Raw genomic sequence first — 15,492 nt, forward strand, 5'->3', positions numbered from 1 at the left:
TCTCAGTGGGATACACACACACACACACACAACACAGAAATACTAAATGTCCTACTATGGAGGTCAGTAGTATTATTCATATTTTACAGCTTCTACTTCTGGCTTATCTCTGCACTAGAATAACTTCGGGCTTGAATGTTTTGTCTTGTACTTGTTTGGGTTTTTCACAGAAAGGGCATGGATTCTTAGCTCACAAAAGCAATCTTTATCAGTAAAAAAATTTCTTTGACATGTAGGAGTAAGAGTCCTTAGGGTCCTGTGAGAACCATGCTTGAAAAGTGTCTGGTGAGGTTCAGTGTTAACAGCTGTACTGGTATATATTTGTGTGTGAACCCAAATTTGTATTTCAACTGTTAGCTCTTAATGTGCCTGCCCAAGTTTGGCTGTTACTAGAAGGGTTGATAACTAGTTTGCAATGCAGTTAATGGCATGAATAATGAAAGATCAACTTCTTTTGTTCTATAAGCTTGATTAGTAAACCAGAAGGTGTGAGCTGAATTGCTTGGTTTCATATGGTCCTTTTCACTCAGGGAAATGAGTTCAGTAGCACATTGCATGCTCTGATAGTGGATTACTCAGAGGTAACTGCAATTATCTTGACTTAGCCACCAACTTGTTTTGTGGCCTTTAACAGGTCATTTAAATTCATTGTCTGATTTTTATGCATGCATAGTGTAATTACTACTTCACAGGCGTGTGTAGTAGATAAATTATGTATTGAGCTCTTATTCCATAAAGCATGACATGAGTGTGTATGAGCCATGTTACAGCAGACCTGCAAATGCTGGCTCTGCTTTGATCCAGATTTGGCTGGTAAAAAGGAGAGGGGCTTTTTATAGTCCCTAGGATAGCCGTGCACTGCTGTTTCACAACCCTTGGGATTTAGTCTGCACTTGCACGTTTACTCTGAAGGTGTGTAGGGGAAGCTGAATGAAGCCTGGTTTCAGTGGATGCATTCACTCACTGGAGCAGGATGCATAAATATTCCCTGTTCCATTTCATTGAGGCTTCGCCTCATCCCAGAGCACTGTGAGCCACTGAACTGAAACGCTGCTGAAGAGCTCCAAGGCAGGTTTTTTGCAGGCTCTTTTGCATCATCTCAGTTATACATTACTTCCTGCACTCAGGCAGAATGCACAGCTCAGGCAACTCCCACAGTTGGACAGAGAGGTGATTATTTTTAATCACCCGAGTCTCCAAACCACAAGCCAAGGAGGATGATGCATATACATCACATAAGAGAAGCAAGAGTCTGTGCTGGGCTGGGGAGCTCCTACGCATGTTTATTGCAGATAATGGACCGTGTGCTAGAGGACATGTGCCAAGCCATGTGCTGGAGGAAGGGTTGCAGATGTCACCAGCTACAGGAGTACTTCCTCTTCCCCAATGAGTATAAAATGCTCACTGAATCCACAGTTGGAGTGAAGTCACTTCCTTTCCAGGGGAACCACTGGAGCACTGACGAGTAATAACAATTTCACCTTTCGTGGATAGCTCACTTTCTCTCACTTGTGGCTTGTTCGACAGCTTTGGTTTTCTTCAGCATTAAGCAGGCAGGGTAGCTCTCAGATTTCTCCTTTCACATCAAAATCCAGCTTGGTTTGGCAGTCTCACCACTTGTGATTGCTTCTGAAACCTGTCTGAAACACGCAACGTGCAAGGACTTGCCTTTCTTTGAGTTACGATGTTGGGGCTAGGCTGGGGAAGGTGAGAGCAGTGGAGGATTCTCAGCCATTCTTGCTGATTGGTGTATCGTGGAAAGGCTTGTTTCGCAAGTCCAAGGGCTGTACTTTGACCTGATTCTTGCTTATTGCACATAAAAAGCGTCCCTGTATCTTCATGCCCCTTTTTGCAGGCTCATGAAGTGGAGTAATGTGGTAGTCAGAGGTTTGTGCTATTTCTCTAACCATAGTCCTTGTGCCCAGGGCAACACACTTCCAGCTTGCATTCGAGGAACAGACTGGAGAGGATTATAAGAAATGGTGATTTTTCTTCTCTGTACCCACAGGGGCTTAAAAAATGCCCAGTCAGACTGGAATCTGTATATTGGGAACATTGCAAAGGCTGTGACTCTTATCCCTGCTGTGTCTCTGTGCCTGCTTCACAAATGTGCACGTGGGAATTTTTCAAAGGCACTACCATGTGCATGCCATATCCTAAACCAGCAGTGGTTTTGTTCTTCTTTAGCAGTGCAGATTCCAAGTCAGGTGAACAATTCTTTATGGGATCCCAGGTAATCTTTCCTCTTTGTCATAGAGAGGGTAGGTGCTTTTTCCATATACCTGGCTTAAATTTAGCCTCCATAGCTTGATCCCTCAATTGAGTAATAGGGCAGCTTTCCTGCATTCTACTACTGCCTCTCCTTCTGGGGAAGTTGGCACTGGAATTTGGGAGTGTTTTGGTTTCCAGACTGTTCATAGACTTGTAATATGACCATAAATAAATAATGTAAGTACTTGTTGCTTCATTTTTATTTTTATTACTGCCTAGTCCGTAAAACGTGCCTAGTATTGAGAGACTGTGGAAATCTTTATGTGAGAATCTCAATGTGCCCAGGAAACAGATCCCTCTAGCAGTGTTCTGCCTCAGACATAGGTATCTTGGGGATTGTATAACATAAAAAACAGAGTAATGCTGACTTAGGTGTAGTTTGCCTCTATTTTCTTGGACAGGAGACTGCCTTGGAGCAGAGACTTCTGACTGTCTTCTAAAGCCCCTGATGGCTTCCCTGCCCTTCCCTTTCCCCAAGAACTTGTGTACTGACCTTCTCCATTCTCACAGACTTTCTCGTCAGCCCTGTCTTACAGCATGTCACCCCACAGCGAAGCCGCAGAAGTAGAAGCACTTTCTTTTGTTTTGGACGTGCTGCTTGGTTTCATTTTGTGCTCACCATCTCTTCTGGTGCAAGAGGCCAGGAGCTAAACACTTCCTGTTGGCTTTGTTTTTATAGCTCTGTCACTTTACACCTCAGCTTCTGTCTTTAACAATTTTTTCTTGTATGAAATTTATTCCATATCTCAAATCATCCTACTTACCCCTGTCAGTACCTTCTCTGGATCTGCTCTATCCTTTCTCCTTTCTTTTTTTTTTTTTAAATGAGAGTAGACAAGCAACATACAGTGTCCTGGTGTGAATGCACCATGCACACGGTGGTACATCCTTATTTTGCAGGCTGATTCTTTGGTTAAACAAACTGATTGTGGACATTCCAATAGCAATGCAGCACGTTGTACACACTCTCCAGCAGCTTAGAGTTAATTGCTGCCAGCAAGTGCTGTGAACTTGCAGGCTGGGTTCCTCTTGGCAGGAGTTGAAAGTGAATTGTGGTGTTACAAAGAACGTTCAAGCCCCATGTTTAAAAGGCATCCTGCCACTTACATGGGTGAGTGTATTGCAGACACTGCCTTCAGCCCTCATCTTCCTGGCCTTCCTGCCAGAGAAGGGTTAAGTCTGAAATGGAAAACATGCTGCAGAGGACTGGTGTGATTCAGCACGTGGTTGTAGTCTGATTCTAAAGCTGAGTTCTCAGCATGGTATTTAGAGAACTGTGGCTCAGTGGCTGCCTGCAGTGACTGTTTCAAGTTGAGATGCTGAATCCTCAGTGGATATCAAAGATCTCTGGTACTTGGGGCATTAACCGTGGTACCATAGGATTAAGACTGTGGGTTGCATCCATGCTCTGTGTGTCTTTCAGTGCTGTAAAACATTTGGTTCATCTCCAAAATGCTCTCTTCAATATCAAGCAAGCTTAACCCAAATGAGCTTGGATTGGATGTAAGCTAAGTTTGCCAGCATGGACAGTGAGCATGGGTCACAGCAGTGTGGTGGGATGTCAGAGCAGGGTGAAATTGCAGACCTAGCTGTGCTTTTCTCCATGAAAGGTTGTAGTATCAACATGGATCAAGTTATGGCCAAGTATTGATGCCATGTTAATATCCAACAGATCATTATTAGTGCCCTTGCAGTTGATGTTTGTTTTATAGCACAAACAGGTGTTTGTAGGAAAAACTCTTTTTTGTTTCATAATATTTTGAAAGGGGGTGTGAGTGCATGCAAGCATCCCTGGCCAGCCCCTGGCTTTGGGTGGTGAGGAGAATTCCAGGAACTCCAGGAAACTGATGTCACTGCATTGTGTTTGCTTGTTTTCTTTTGACTGCACTAATGTTTAATTTTAACTTAACCCTCAGAGGGGTATTTTTAGTAAAACTGTTTCTTCACTCCTTCTGTCCCATGTTGGGAGGGGAACAGATTGTGTCTCCTTGTTTTTTTCCAGTAGTCAGCTCTCTCTGCCTCCCCTCTGAAGAGCTGTGATGATTGACTGAGAGCTTGAGCACTCAGCAGCATGTGTTACCCTGCCTGTGCTTGGAGTGCCTGAACGCTGGTGTTTGTTCTGTCCCCACATCTCTTGATTTGATCATCGATCCAGGCTGAGAGGAAGCAGATCTACCTGCACAAAAGGGCTTCATTCTGATAAAAGATTAGTATCTCTTCCAAATCTTTGGTATCACCTGTGGCTGTCCCGAGGGGCAGCTGCTTTTTTAGGGGATGATCATGATCCTGTTCTTCAGTGAATATCTGCTGGGAGAGCCTGGCTTTTTTACAAGTTATTAACACTTTAGTTTGGAGGGGCTTTGTCAACACTCCAGAGAATCACAGCCCTGCAAGGAATGGGTTTCTCCCATTTGCTTTTTTGTTTGTTGTTTTAAGCAAGAGATCATACTTAAAATTCACACGCTAGAGCTGGAGAGGCAAAAACTGAGCTGCTTGCTCTGCTGATCTTGAATAAAGGAATAAATTCTTTTATCTATTTTTGTTTATGTATTTATTAAAAAGGGGGGAAAAAAGGCAAGAAATCAGAGGAAAAAAGCAGAGCATGGATTTATTGGAGAACTTTTCTTTCTTCTGTATCTTTGTCCTGAGTTTTGGCTGCTGTCTCTGTGGTTTGCTGTTTGTGTATTTCTGCAGACAAATAACAAAATCAGAAAACTGTTTCATCCTATTCCACTTCTAGCCCGTGTGTTACAATAATTGCTCGGGTGCCAAACACAAAAAGAATCACTGTGGTTTTAGTTTGTCATTGTTTCATGTATGAAAATGGCTTTCAGTTGTAATTATCTGCACATTATAAGAAGTGTGTATGTGAAGAAGCTATGGAAAAATGACAGCAGAATAATTAAATTCACACTAGCTCCTCATGCGAATACCAAGACATCAAGAGTGTCTTCTGTGGTTTAGTATTACCCACTTCCAAAGCTTGGAGTAGGAAATTTTCATTCATTTTCCTTCACAAGTAGGTCTCTGCTCTTTGAAAGGCTGGGCAAGAAATGCCTTTATCTCTGGCAAAGGGAGATGTACAAGTATGGGCTCATCAACATTTTATACCTTGCACTACCTGAAAGCTTTACCTTGTGCTGTGCTTCTGAAGAGCATCACCCATGAATGCCCAGGACTATTGCTGGGCACTGCAAGGGTTACCAGGTGCTGTACGAGGCTGGTGTATGGGACAGGAGTGAGCTTGAGTTCCCTGTTTCAAGGGTTTGTTGCTGCTGGAGATTTCTGCTGCCTTTTCTCTGCCCCCAGCTCCCCCATTCTGTAATTCACTTTTAAAAGAAACCAGTCTGGGTTGTGCTGAGCTCAGCACTGCAGCCATTTGCAGAGACAGCACAAGGAGTAGCAGCACTTCTCAGTTTACAGGCTGGACTGTGGTAGGAAATGGTCATTCCTTACACTGACAAATTGCTTCTGCATCCAAGGTATTGCCCACTGAGTAAACAGGGGTTGTCTCACTGCCTCCTCTCCATCCCTGTGTGTATGTGGGGGAAGCTATCCAGCCTGTCACCTTTTGAGGAAGGGACCATGTTCAGGGCTTTTTCATGCAGCATTTGGTGCAGTGCTGTGATGAGTGTCAGCATTTGTTTGTGTCAGTTATTGGGCATTTCACCAGTAAGAGGATTGTTTATGCCAGTTTTACTGAATTCTGGTTCCAGCTGTGAGCTTCAATTTGCATCTTTTCATACAATTTGAACTGCTTGTTTTGCTATGTAAATCTTCTGTGTATTGGTTTGCTTTCTTGTTTACTGTTTCTCTGCTCCTAGAAGACATTTGTAATCCTGGGATTTGGCTGTGCATCCTGCTGTTCTGGCACTGAATCCCTCAATTCTGGACAGCACAGGACAGGGAGAGACAGAAAAAGGGAACTTCAGCTTCCCAGACTCATCCCTCTCCTCCCATCCTTCCAGGCCAGGTTGGATGGGGCTTGGAAAAACCTGGTCCAGTGGCAAGTGTGCCTGCCCATGGCAGGGGGTTGGAACAAGGTGATCTTTAAGCTCTCTTCCAATCCAAACCTTTCTTTGATTCTTCCAACCCTAAAAATCAAGGACGTGTGATCCCTAGACAAGCCTTTCTAATTAGTTCTCATCTTGTAGCGCTCATTTCTGTGTGCCTGAGTGATGTTGCAAATTATATCCCCCTTTTATGTGTTTGTAGCATTTTATCACCTTTCGCAGCCTGTGGTGCTCAGTCACCGTTCCTGTAATGCCATCTTGTGGTGGCCCTGCCACTCTGAATGTGCCTTTTGCAGCCAGAGCTGATGCTGGGCCACCTCTGTGTGCAGGCAGTGAGCGCAGCTCCCCTTTGCTGGCTGCCTGGGTGTGGGGTGAACCAAGGAAACGCCTGTCTCCAGCTGTTTGGTGTCAGGGAATGGCCCTGTGGAGCTCAGATGTGGTGTTAGAGACCTTCATGGCAGATCCCTGCTCTGGGTGCTTTGACTCTGATGCTGCAGAACTGTCTGTTAGAAGGATTGATTAACTATGATCTGTGTTACAAGGAGATTGGTGTGTTGTTCCTTAACAAGTCATAATAACAAACTATCCATTTACCTAAATATTCATCCTTCATACACTGTCTGTTGTTTGAAGTTTGAAGTGCTTCTCTAAACACAAAGGAATTGTTTAATACTTTGAAACACTGCTCTGTTGTGATTGCAGGAAGTGTATATGGCAGGGAGTGTCAGAATTTTGTAGAAATTCCAATTTTATCTCTGGTGGATTTTTTTTTTTCAATCTGTCTGGGCTTTGGATAAGTCACAGGGGCAAAAGTAAGGCCATTGCATCTGCTTCTCCATGACCAGAGAGCTTTACTGTACCGTCAAGAGTAAGAACTGCATGCCTTGGTAATAAACGAAATAACAACTGTATTTATTTTTGGTTTTTTTTGCCTCTCCAGTGTTCCCAACTCTTGCCCAGCCAGTCCACGTGGTGCTGGATCCTCAGGATATCGTTTTGTTCACAACATTACCTCGGATCTGCAGCTGGCAGCAGAGTATGCGGCAAAGGCAGCCTCAGAGCAGCAGGCAGATGCATCTGGCGGGGACAGCCCAAAGGTTCACACAAACATTATTTACCCAGCAGTGCTCCCTGGGAGGATTGTTAAAACCTGGGGCTTTGTTGCTAGTCCTGGTTAGAGTTAAAAGGGGTTTAAGAGCACCCTGGCCATAAGGGTGCTGTGTCCTGCAGGGGTTGGAGGTCATTCCTTCAAACTGTGCTTGGCTTAGTGGTAGACTCTGCTGGCTTAGCTGCCTAAAATGTATTCAAATCACTCTCTAAAGTGTTTAAGCAAGAATAATAGTTTTGCTTATTTGATAAATCAAGATCTCATAAAGAACAGACACATAAAATTCAGCATCTCATTTTCTTCTTTTAATTAATGGTATTTTGCAAAACACAGTTGGAGAAAGCAGAAGCAGGGGAAGAAACCAGATCCTTGTCATGAGAAGTCTGTAGTCAGACTTTAAAACAAACATGAAGGCCTGTCAAGTAGGCGTTAAACGAGGAGAGTGGCAAGTGGAATCTAGATTAAAAAATAACTTAGTTAGAGTGATAAAATGTAATTTTGGTGAGCTGATGTTCAGATCAAAGTTAAAAGTTCCACATCCAAAACCACCTGATTTGGGATTGGGTGGAGGAGCACACTACTAGATGGCTTTTTTTTTGTAGAGTTAATTCTCCCTTGAGACAAGAAGGGTTGTTCTTGATGGAGTAATGCGAAGAGTTGGAAATACGAGATCTAGCAAACAAATTAAAGTTCCTAGAATGAAACAAATCCTGCTGGAGAAGGGAAGGGATGGGATCAGGTTTCACGTTGGGCTTGTTGCTGGGAGGAGGGCTGATAACATACAGCCTCAAACCTTTCTAGCAGAGTGGAGCTGTAGCTGGGCAGAACCGAAGGCTTTAATTCATGAGCACAGAAAGCAGTGAATGTACCTATACTCTTTCTTGATTCCAATTGCCTGTCTTGACCCCTTTCCTTGTGCTGGTGCAGGCATGTGTGGGGAATTCAGTGGGGAATGGAATCAGATTGAAGTTGGGGTTTATGTGTGTTTGTGGGGAGATGGAAGGAGATACTTTCAGCTGACTCGGCCCTGTAGCTCTGTTTGAACGCAAATGCTTGTGCTAAATGGGGTGGTGGCAGCATAAAACAGCCATGGGTGAGCTGATGCTCCCTTAGCTGCCCTGCTGCTCTCTTGGCATCAGTGAAAATTACAGCCCAACATGCTTTTTAAGTTTGGGTTGTGGTACACTGCAGCGTAGGAATTCTTTGTTAGTGACTCAATTTTTGTTTGGTTTTTTTTCTTGCCTAGGATGAATCCAAGCCACCCTATTCTTATGCTCAGCTAATTGTGCAGGCTATATCTTCAGCGCAGGACAGGCAATTAACACTAAGTGGGATCTATGCCCACATTACCAAGCATTATCCATATTACAGGACTGCTGACAAAGGCTGGCAGGTGAGTTCTTGACACTGACAAGCTTTTAAACTACTTTGACATGGCTTATCTGCTTTGAAATGCATTTATTAAAGATTTGGGGCACTGGGAATAGAGCTGCTTTGACTGTTCCCAGAGTGAATTTGTTTAACACAAGCTGACTAGTTCATTTGTGGGTGATTAGTTTTGTTGGGGGTTTTTTTGGGGTTTTTTTTTTGAATACTTTGTATGACAATGTAGTGTGTTACTGTTGGGCTCTCTAGTTCCTCTTTTAATGCTGTAGTCATGTGTCTTTCATTTTGTATTTTATTTCCCTATATCCTTGCTATCAGTCACTCCTCTGCCCAGATACTTGCTTAATCCTTCACCTCATCTTTGGCATGACTTCTCCAAGCACAGGATATCCAGCCTAAAACTGAGGCTCCAATTTTAAATCACAGCACCTTAAATCATTACAGATGTTTTGTTTTCCCAGTGTATCAACTGCATTGCCTAAGTTACAGTTTGCAAGTTCTGAATTTGAGTGGGAACTTGGGAAACTGGGAATCCATGCACTCCTTGTGGTACTCTAGGAAACCTGACCAGCTTCAGAGGAGAGTTTGGATGTAGTTAACACATGCTAAATCAAACTTCAATGTTCACTTGAGGGCTGCTTCCAAAGTTTCAGGAACCTCAACTCCACCTGCTTTCAGACTTTTTCTTGGCATCACACCTCCGCCATGGGTGTTGGCATTTGAATGTGATACACTAATACAGCTGCAAAGGCTCTTGCAGCTGCTGATTTCACTGTGTGCAACTGGCAGGAGCAGTACTGCTTGGTGCACTTTGAGTGCAGTTGGAATAAATATATTTCTGCCTCCCTGGCTTTTCCCTGCAGTTCTAATTAATTGTGGAATTCACTTCCTGCCCTAACCTGCTCAGCAGAGTTGAGCTTTGTGAACCAGTTGCTGCATCCTGCTTCAGAGAGCTGCATTTCAGCAGGGAGTGAAGTTGCCTTTTTCTCTCCCCTCCAGTGGCATTGTAAGGCTTCACCAGTGAAGAGATTGTCTAAACCTGCTAGAAAAGCTTCTGTTTTGTTTTGAAAGTGGAAGAGGGATGAGTTTGTGCACATGTAGCCTTGCTGAGCCCTTCCCCAGCCCAAAAGGCAGCCCTACACCCTGTAAGAGGTGGGCTGTTAAAATGGAAAGGATAAACAGACTTGTCATCATCCAGAGAGCTGCAGAGTGCCACAGAGCTCATGGATTTCTCTCAGAGCTGGCTGAGGGCACGTTGGCTGCCTTGCATTGTGATTTCTGTGAGATGCAGTGTCCTCTAGGGCATGTTTGGGCACCCTGGTAATCGTTTGGCAGGTGAGCAGTTAGCACAGGCTCAGGCAACTTTTTCCACTTGCCAAGAATAAAGCCTGTCTTTTGAGAGAGTTCTGATGTGGTTTACAGTGATTTCCCCCTGCCTCAGCAAAAGCTCTTGCTTTCATGGCTTTCCACAGAGAAGTCACTGCTCTGGCTCCAGATGTATTTAAGTAATGGTTGGTACCAAGCAAACCCATCTTTCAGCTTGGTCAGGAGAAACTCTCACACTTTCCCCCAGGTTTTCTCCTGCTGTTCTCCTGTGACTTTGGAGCTGTGTGAGTTGAGTGACTTGTTTCTACCTTCAACACTGATTCTGGCAGTGTGGATTTATTTTTCCAAGCTGTGTGGTGCAGCCCATTTGTCTTTGTTACATACTTGTTCGTGGCAAAATAATCACCTCATTCCTCTGCTTCCTGCAGAATTCCATTCGGCACAACCTCTCATTGAACCGTTACTTTATTAAAGTCCCACGCTCCCAAGAGGAGCCTGGAAAGGGCTCCTTTTGGAGGATTGACCCTGCCTCTGAAGCCAAACTTGTAGAACAAGCATTTAGAAAAAGAAGGCAAAGAGGAGTGTCCTGCTTCCGAACACCTTTTGGGCCTCTCTCCTCCAGGTAACTTCAATTTCCTCTCATCTCTCTGCCAAACTCATTACAAAGAAAATAAACTAAAACTTCTCCTGAAGTACAGTGAGTATACTTTGCTTCTGTTTATAGTTTGAGAGGTGATATAGTTAGTCCTGAGGCATAATCTGAAAATTGTTCTGACTTCTTAAGTGTTTAACAAAAAAAAAAAAATCCAAAAGCAAACTACAGAAATGCATCAAATAACGTATCTGTTTTGGCATCATTTCAAAGAAATTCAGAGCAGTTATCACTGGAGTGAGTGTTTTCAGATGCCAATCTCTGATTTCAGGAAAGCTGTGTTTAGATGTGGATTAGATCATAGTGGGAATAACTTCTGTGGTATTTAAAACACTCTCCTATAGGGAGATCAGGTTGATGGTGGTTGTCAGCAGTGAAGCAACGGGAGTTCTGTGTGGCTGCTCCAGTCAGTTCCACTGCCTTGTGCAATGACAGCTTCTTTGAGCCCTGTAGCTGTGAGGAGAAGACTTGGAATTCAGCACTAGCTGTAGCAGTTTCATGGAACATTCCTCCCACACCTCCTATTTTCTCTGTTAAAATGTGGGAGAAACAGGAGGAGATTTTTTCAGCTTTTTATTCTGGTTTGTCATTAAAGAAATGTACAATTCCTCACAGGTTTGGGACCAGAGGTGGGAACCAAGTAGTTGGGGAGGGAGGCAACAGGGAGAAGGGGAAGCAACTGCTCTGCAGGCATATGCAGGGCCAGACACTTGTCTCTACTTGCATCTTTCTTCTTCTCCCTGTCACTCTCAAACTCTGACATAGGTTCTTTGAGAATGACTTGAAGTTATAAAACTGATCTGAGCATTTGGGGATTCTCTGTCAGCAGTGGGTCTAACAATGAAATGTTGACCCTACTCTGAAGGGTCCAGTTTCCTTCAGCAAGGAATAGCACAGCAGTATTTGGAGCTGGAGTGTTTGTGAGGTCCCTGTGTACCTTTCAGCTCTTCCCAGCAGGACTGCAATGGGTGGTTTGGAGGAAAGGCTGTCCTTCCTAGAGAATCCTCTACTGGACATAACTCTGGGTCTCTGCTGCTGTCTTGTGGTCAAAATGCATCTGCACTTGCCAACGCTACGTTTTGGTGTTTCAGGAGTGCTCCTGCCTCCCCTACTCACCCTGGCCTGCTGTCCCCTCACTCTAGTGGCCTACAGACTCCAGAGTGCCTGTCACGGGAGGGCTCACCCATTCCACACGATCACGACTTTGGGTCAAAGCTAGCCTCAGTTCCAGAGTATCGGTATTCCCAGAGCGCACCCGGTGAGTAGCTCTTGTTCCAGAGCCTGCCTCTTCACTTGCCCCACATGCTGTGCTGAGGACACCACAGGAAGGCTTCTGCAGTGTTTTTCTGGAGGATCCAGGACTCTTTTTCCACTTCTTTGTTAGAGACTGATGGTGCAAGTACAACTTCAAACCATTTTTCTGACTCCTCTTTGGATGAGTGGCAGCATGTGTAGAGACAGCTGATCTAACCTTGAGCTAGGTGGCTGTAAAGATCTGACAGCAGAGTAGCCATGGTAACACACAGCTCACTTGCTCTCATTTACCAGCCTCTGGAGAAGATCAACTTGGCTACACCAAGCTCTGGTGCTGTGGCCAGGACCTGGTAAATATCTGCTTGTCCGCTGTGCTGACCTGGGGTGTAGGGCGAGGTTGGAAGGCAAAGCTCATTGAGGAAAGCTTGGTTTGGGGTTTTTTCTTGTGTTTATTATGGCTTTTATTGACAGAAATGTGCTCAGATGACAAGTAGGGTTTTTGTACGTTAGGAAGGATAAGTTTGAGGGTGGTATTTTTGAAGGCTTGATTTTTTTGTTTGTTTCTACCTCCATTCCTGCCAGTGCTGAAGCACTGAGTAGACTGGAAGTGCACAGATGAAATACATGGGGGTCTTTTTGCCTCTCCTGTTAACGTGTGCTTCTCTTTTCTGTTCAGGATCTCCAGTGAGTGCCCAGCCAGTGATTATGGCTGTTCCTCCCCGACCATCCACCCTGGTGGCCAAACCAGTGGCCTACATGCCAGCATCCATAGTGACTTCTCAGCAGCCTTCGTGCCACGCAATCCATGTCGTTCAGCAAGCCCCCACTGTCACCATGGTCCGAGTGGTGACCTCCTCTGCAAACTCTGCAAATGGATACATCCTCACAAACCAGGGCACAGCAGGAGGAGCTCATGAAGCTGCAGGAGCAGTGTTGGACTTAGCTGCTGACCACCGAGGTACCGTTGACCTCCCTTGCTACTCTGCTAATAAGTCTTGAACGTTTCCACTCACTGGGCACTGAGCCATTTAAAAAGATGTTTCTCCAGGTGAAACTTAAACCAAATGAGAGTTCATCCATTTTTTGTCTCCACCAGAGAGCAGGACAACTGTGTTCCCTTGTCTCCTGGGGAACAAAACTAACAGACTTCAGAGCCTGAGAAAACGTGCAGTGCTTAAAATTTGCTTACTACCATAGAATCATAGCGTGATCTGGATTGGAGGGTACTTTGAAGATCATCTCATTCCAATCCCCCTGCCATGGGCAGGGACACCTTCCACTATCCCAGGATGCTCCAGGCCCTCACTGCCTCCACATGAAAGAATTTCTTCCTAATATCTCATCTATACCTGGACTTTCAGTTTGGAGCCGTTCCCCTTTGTCGTATCTCTCCATGCTTTTGTAATTATCCCCAATACCAGTACCATGCCTGTGTATTCACTGTGAAAGCACGTGCATTTTCCAGCCAAAAGAGAGAGCCTGGGAAAGGCTGCAACTCTGCTTCAGGATGGCTTTTTAAATAAATGATTGAGCCCTTCTTTTCTGCAGGCCTGGATTCCTAGAGGAAAGCATGTGCTTCTGGAAGTGCAGGCAGTGCCCCATTAAAGCAATCTTCAGAAACCAGTTAGAACAAAGGCCTTTTTTTGTCCCTAAGCTGGAAATTCCAGCCTTGGGGGATTTAGTGAGTTAAATATTCTCTTGCTGTGATCTAGACAACACCTTGTCTGCTCCCCATTTCAGAAGGTCTTAGTGCTACAAGGTCAGTGTATGTTGTGGCAGCAGCAAGGCTGGTTTCTCTGACTGCTTTTATGTGGGCAGTGGGGCAATGGGTCCCTCTCTCTAAGGGAAGGAAAAAATGACAAAGAGCTTCCCCTCTTGCAGCAGCAGGACCCCCGGAATTTTTAGTTCAGCTCTGGTTATCTTGCTTGAGTTTCACTTGCATTCTCTCTAAATTCCTGTCTGGATCCCATACATGTTCCTGAAGCATTAACACTTGCAGCTGCCTGTCACCTGCTCCCTTCTTTCATTCACTGGTTCTTGCTGTTGCCTGTTCTTTCCCTACTTGTCTCACTTGTATCCTTTTCTAGCCTCTACTTTCCCTGTTTGCTGCCATCTTCCTTCCTTAGCTCCTTGCTTTCCTTGCCTTTTCTCTCCCCATTCCCATCAGCTTGCCTGCAGGTTTCACCTCAGTGCTTATGTCCCATCTAACCCCACTCTTGTTGGGTGCAAATGTTAAAATGGGAGAGGCCTTCTTTTCCTACAGGACTAATGAGATTGTACTTCCTGCTCTCTCTCCTTTGAGACCCACAGAGCCCTTGGAAGAGTGCTGGTTCTCCTCTCCTGCATGCCTGGCAGGATGCTGTCCTGTATCTGTTGCATACCTGCTGAATTGACCCCATACTTGTACTCAGAAGTGAGAAAAGTAGCTTAGTGCTGTCAAGCAGTTACCTCTGTCCAGAAACTCTGCTCTCCTTTTTTATTTTTTCTCCATCCTGTTTTTTTCCTGTACTTCCACAGCAAAAGCTGGCAATTGTGGGAGGACCTCCTTGTAAATCAGCCTCCATGCAGGCCTGACAGCAAGCTGCTGCAGACTTTTGGCTCCAGGCATTGTTTAAGATCTTAATGCCTTCTCCTGCTGTGTGGTATTGAAAGTCAGGCCAGATTGTTTGAAATTGCAAAGTAAGCTATGAGATTTGCAGCGCTTGCTGTCCATATCACAGCTGTGATATGCCAATAAGGGAGCTGATGCCTTTTAAGGGCAAAGGGTCAGATTGATCTATTTGATTTTTTTTCAATTTTTCTTGTGGCTTATGCTGTAAGAAAAATGTTTTTAATATTGATAGAGTAAGTGTGCAATAGAGAATATTTTCATGTTTCCAAATACTCATCCCTGACCTTCCGTGGTGCTGAGGTACTGTAATCCTGGGGTGTGTACCCCTGCTGAAGTGTTAATGAGAATAAAACCTGCCTCGAAGCCAGGGCAGTGACCGATCCTTGTCTCTTCTGCTCTTCCGCAGGCATGGACGAGAAGCCAACGATCGCGTTTGCCACGATCCCCACGGCCAGCCGTGTTATCCAGACAGTGGCCAGTCAGATGGCCCAGGGTGTCCCTGGGCAGACTGTCACCATCCTGCAGCAGGCAGCTCCGGTGGCCCTGGGGCAGCACCAGCTCCCGGTGCGGGCGGTCACGCAGAACGGCAAGCACGCCGTGCCCACCAACAGCATCGCCGGCAGCGCCTACGGTGGGTCTGCTCCCTGCTCCCAGCTTAGCAGCCAGGCTGTAAAGCTGCAAGTGTTTTCTCCTCTTGCTTTCTGTGTATCAAGTTGTTCCATGTGTCCAGCTCAAAGGTATTGCAGTTCTTCCACTTCTAGGGCTGTAAATCAGTGGGAGGTTCCCTCCTGTCCACCTCTGCTGCCTTTCCTGGGGGAAAAGCCCTGCTCTCTGGCAGAAAAGCTCTGTCCTTCCTTTGCCCTTGGCTGTG

The 15,492-nt window shown here is 45.1% G+C and overlaps 1 protein-coding gene across 1 annotated transcript in view; it reads left to right on the plus strand.

Annotated features, from left to right (window-relative positions):
- Positions 1-15,492, plus strand: part of FOXK1 (forkhead box K1) — a 55,235-nt gene that overhangs the window by 29,795 nt on the left and 9,948 nt on the right. Inside the window, exons 3-8 of the mRNA XM_038151046.1 lie at positions 7,225-7,381; positions 8,639-8,785; positions 10,533-10,726; positions 11,848-12,014; positions 12,687-12,968; positions 15,028-15,252. Of these exons, the coding sequence (XP_038006974.1) occupies positions 7,225-7,381; positions 8,639-8,785; positions 10,533-10,726; positions 11,848-12,014; positions 12,687-12,968; positions 15,028-15,252 (1,172 nt within the window). The remainder of the gene's footprint in view (positions 1-7,224; positions 7,382-8,638; positions 8,786-10,532; positions 10,727-11,847; positions 12,015-12,686; positions 12,969-15,027; positions 15,253-15,492) is intronic.

Source organism: Motacilla alba, chromosome 14, assembly GCF_015832195.1.
Source record: "Motacilla alba alba isolate MOTALB_02 chromosome 14, Motacilla_alba_V1.0_pri, whole genome shotgun sequence".
NCBI lineage: Eukaryota > Metazoa > Chordata > Aves > Passeriformes > Motacillidae > Motacilla > Motacilla alba.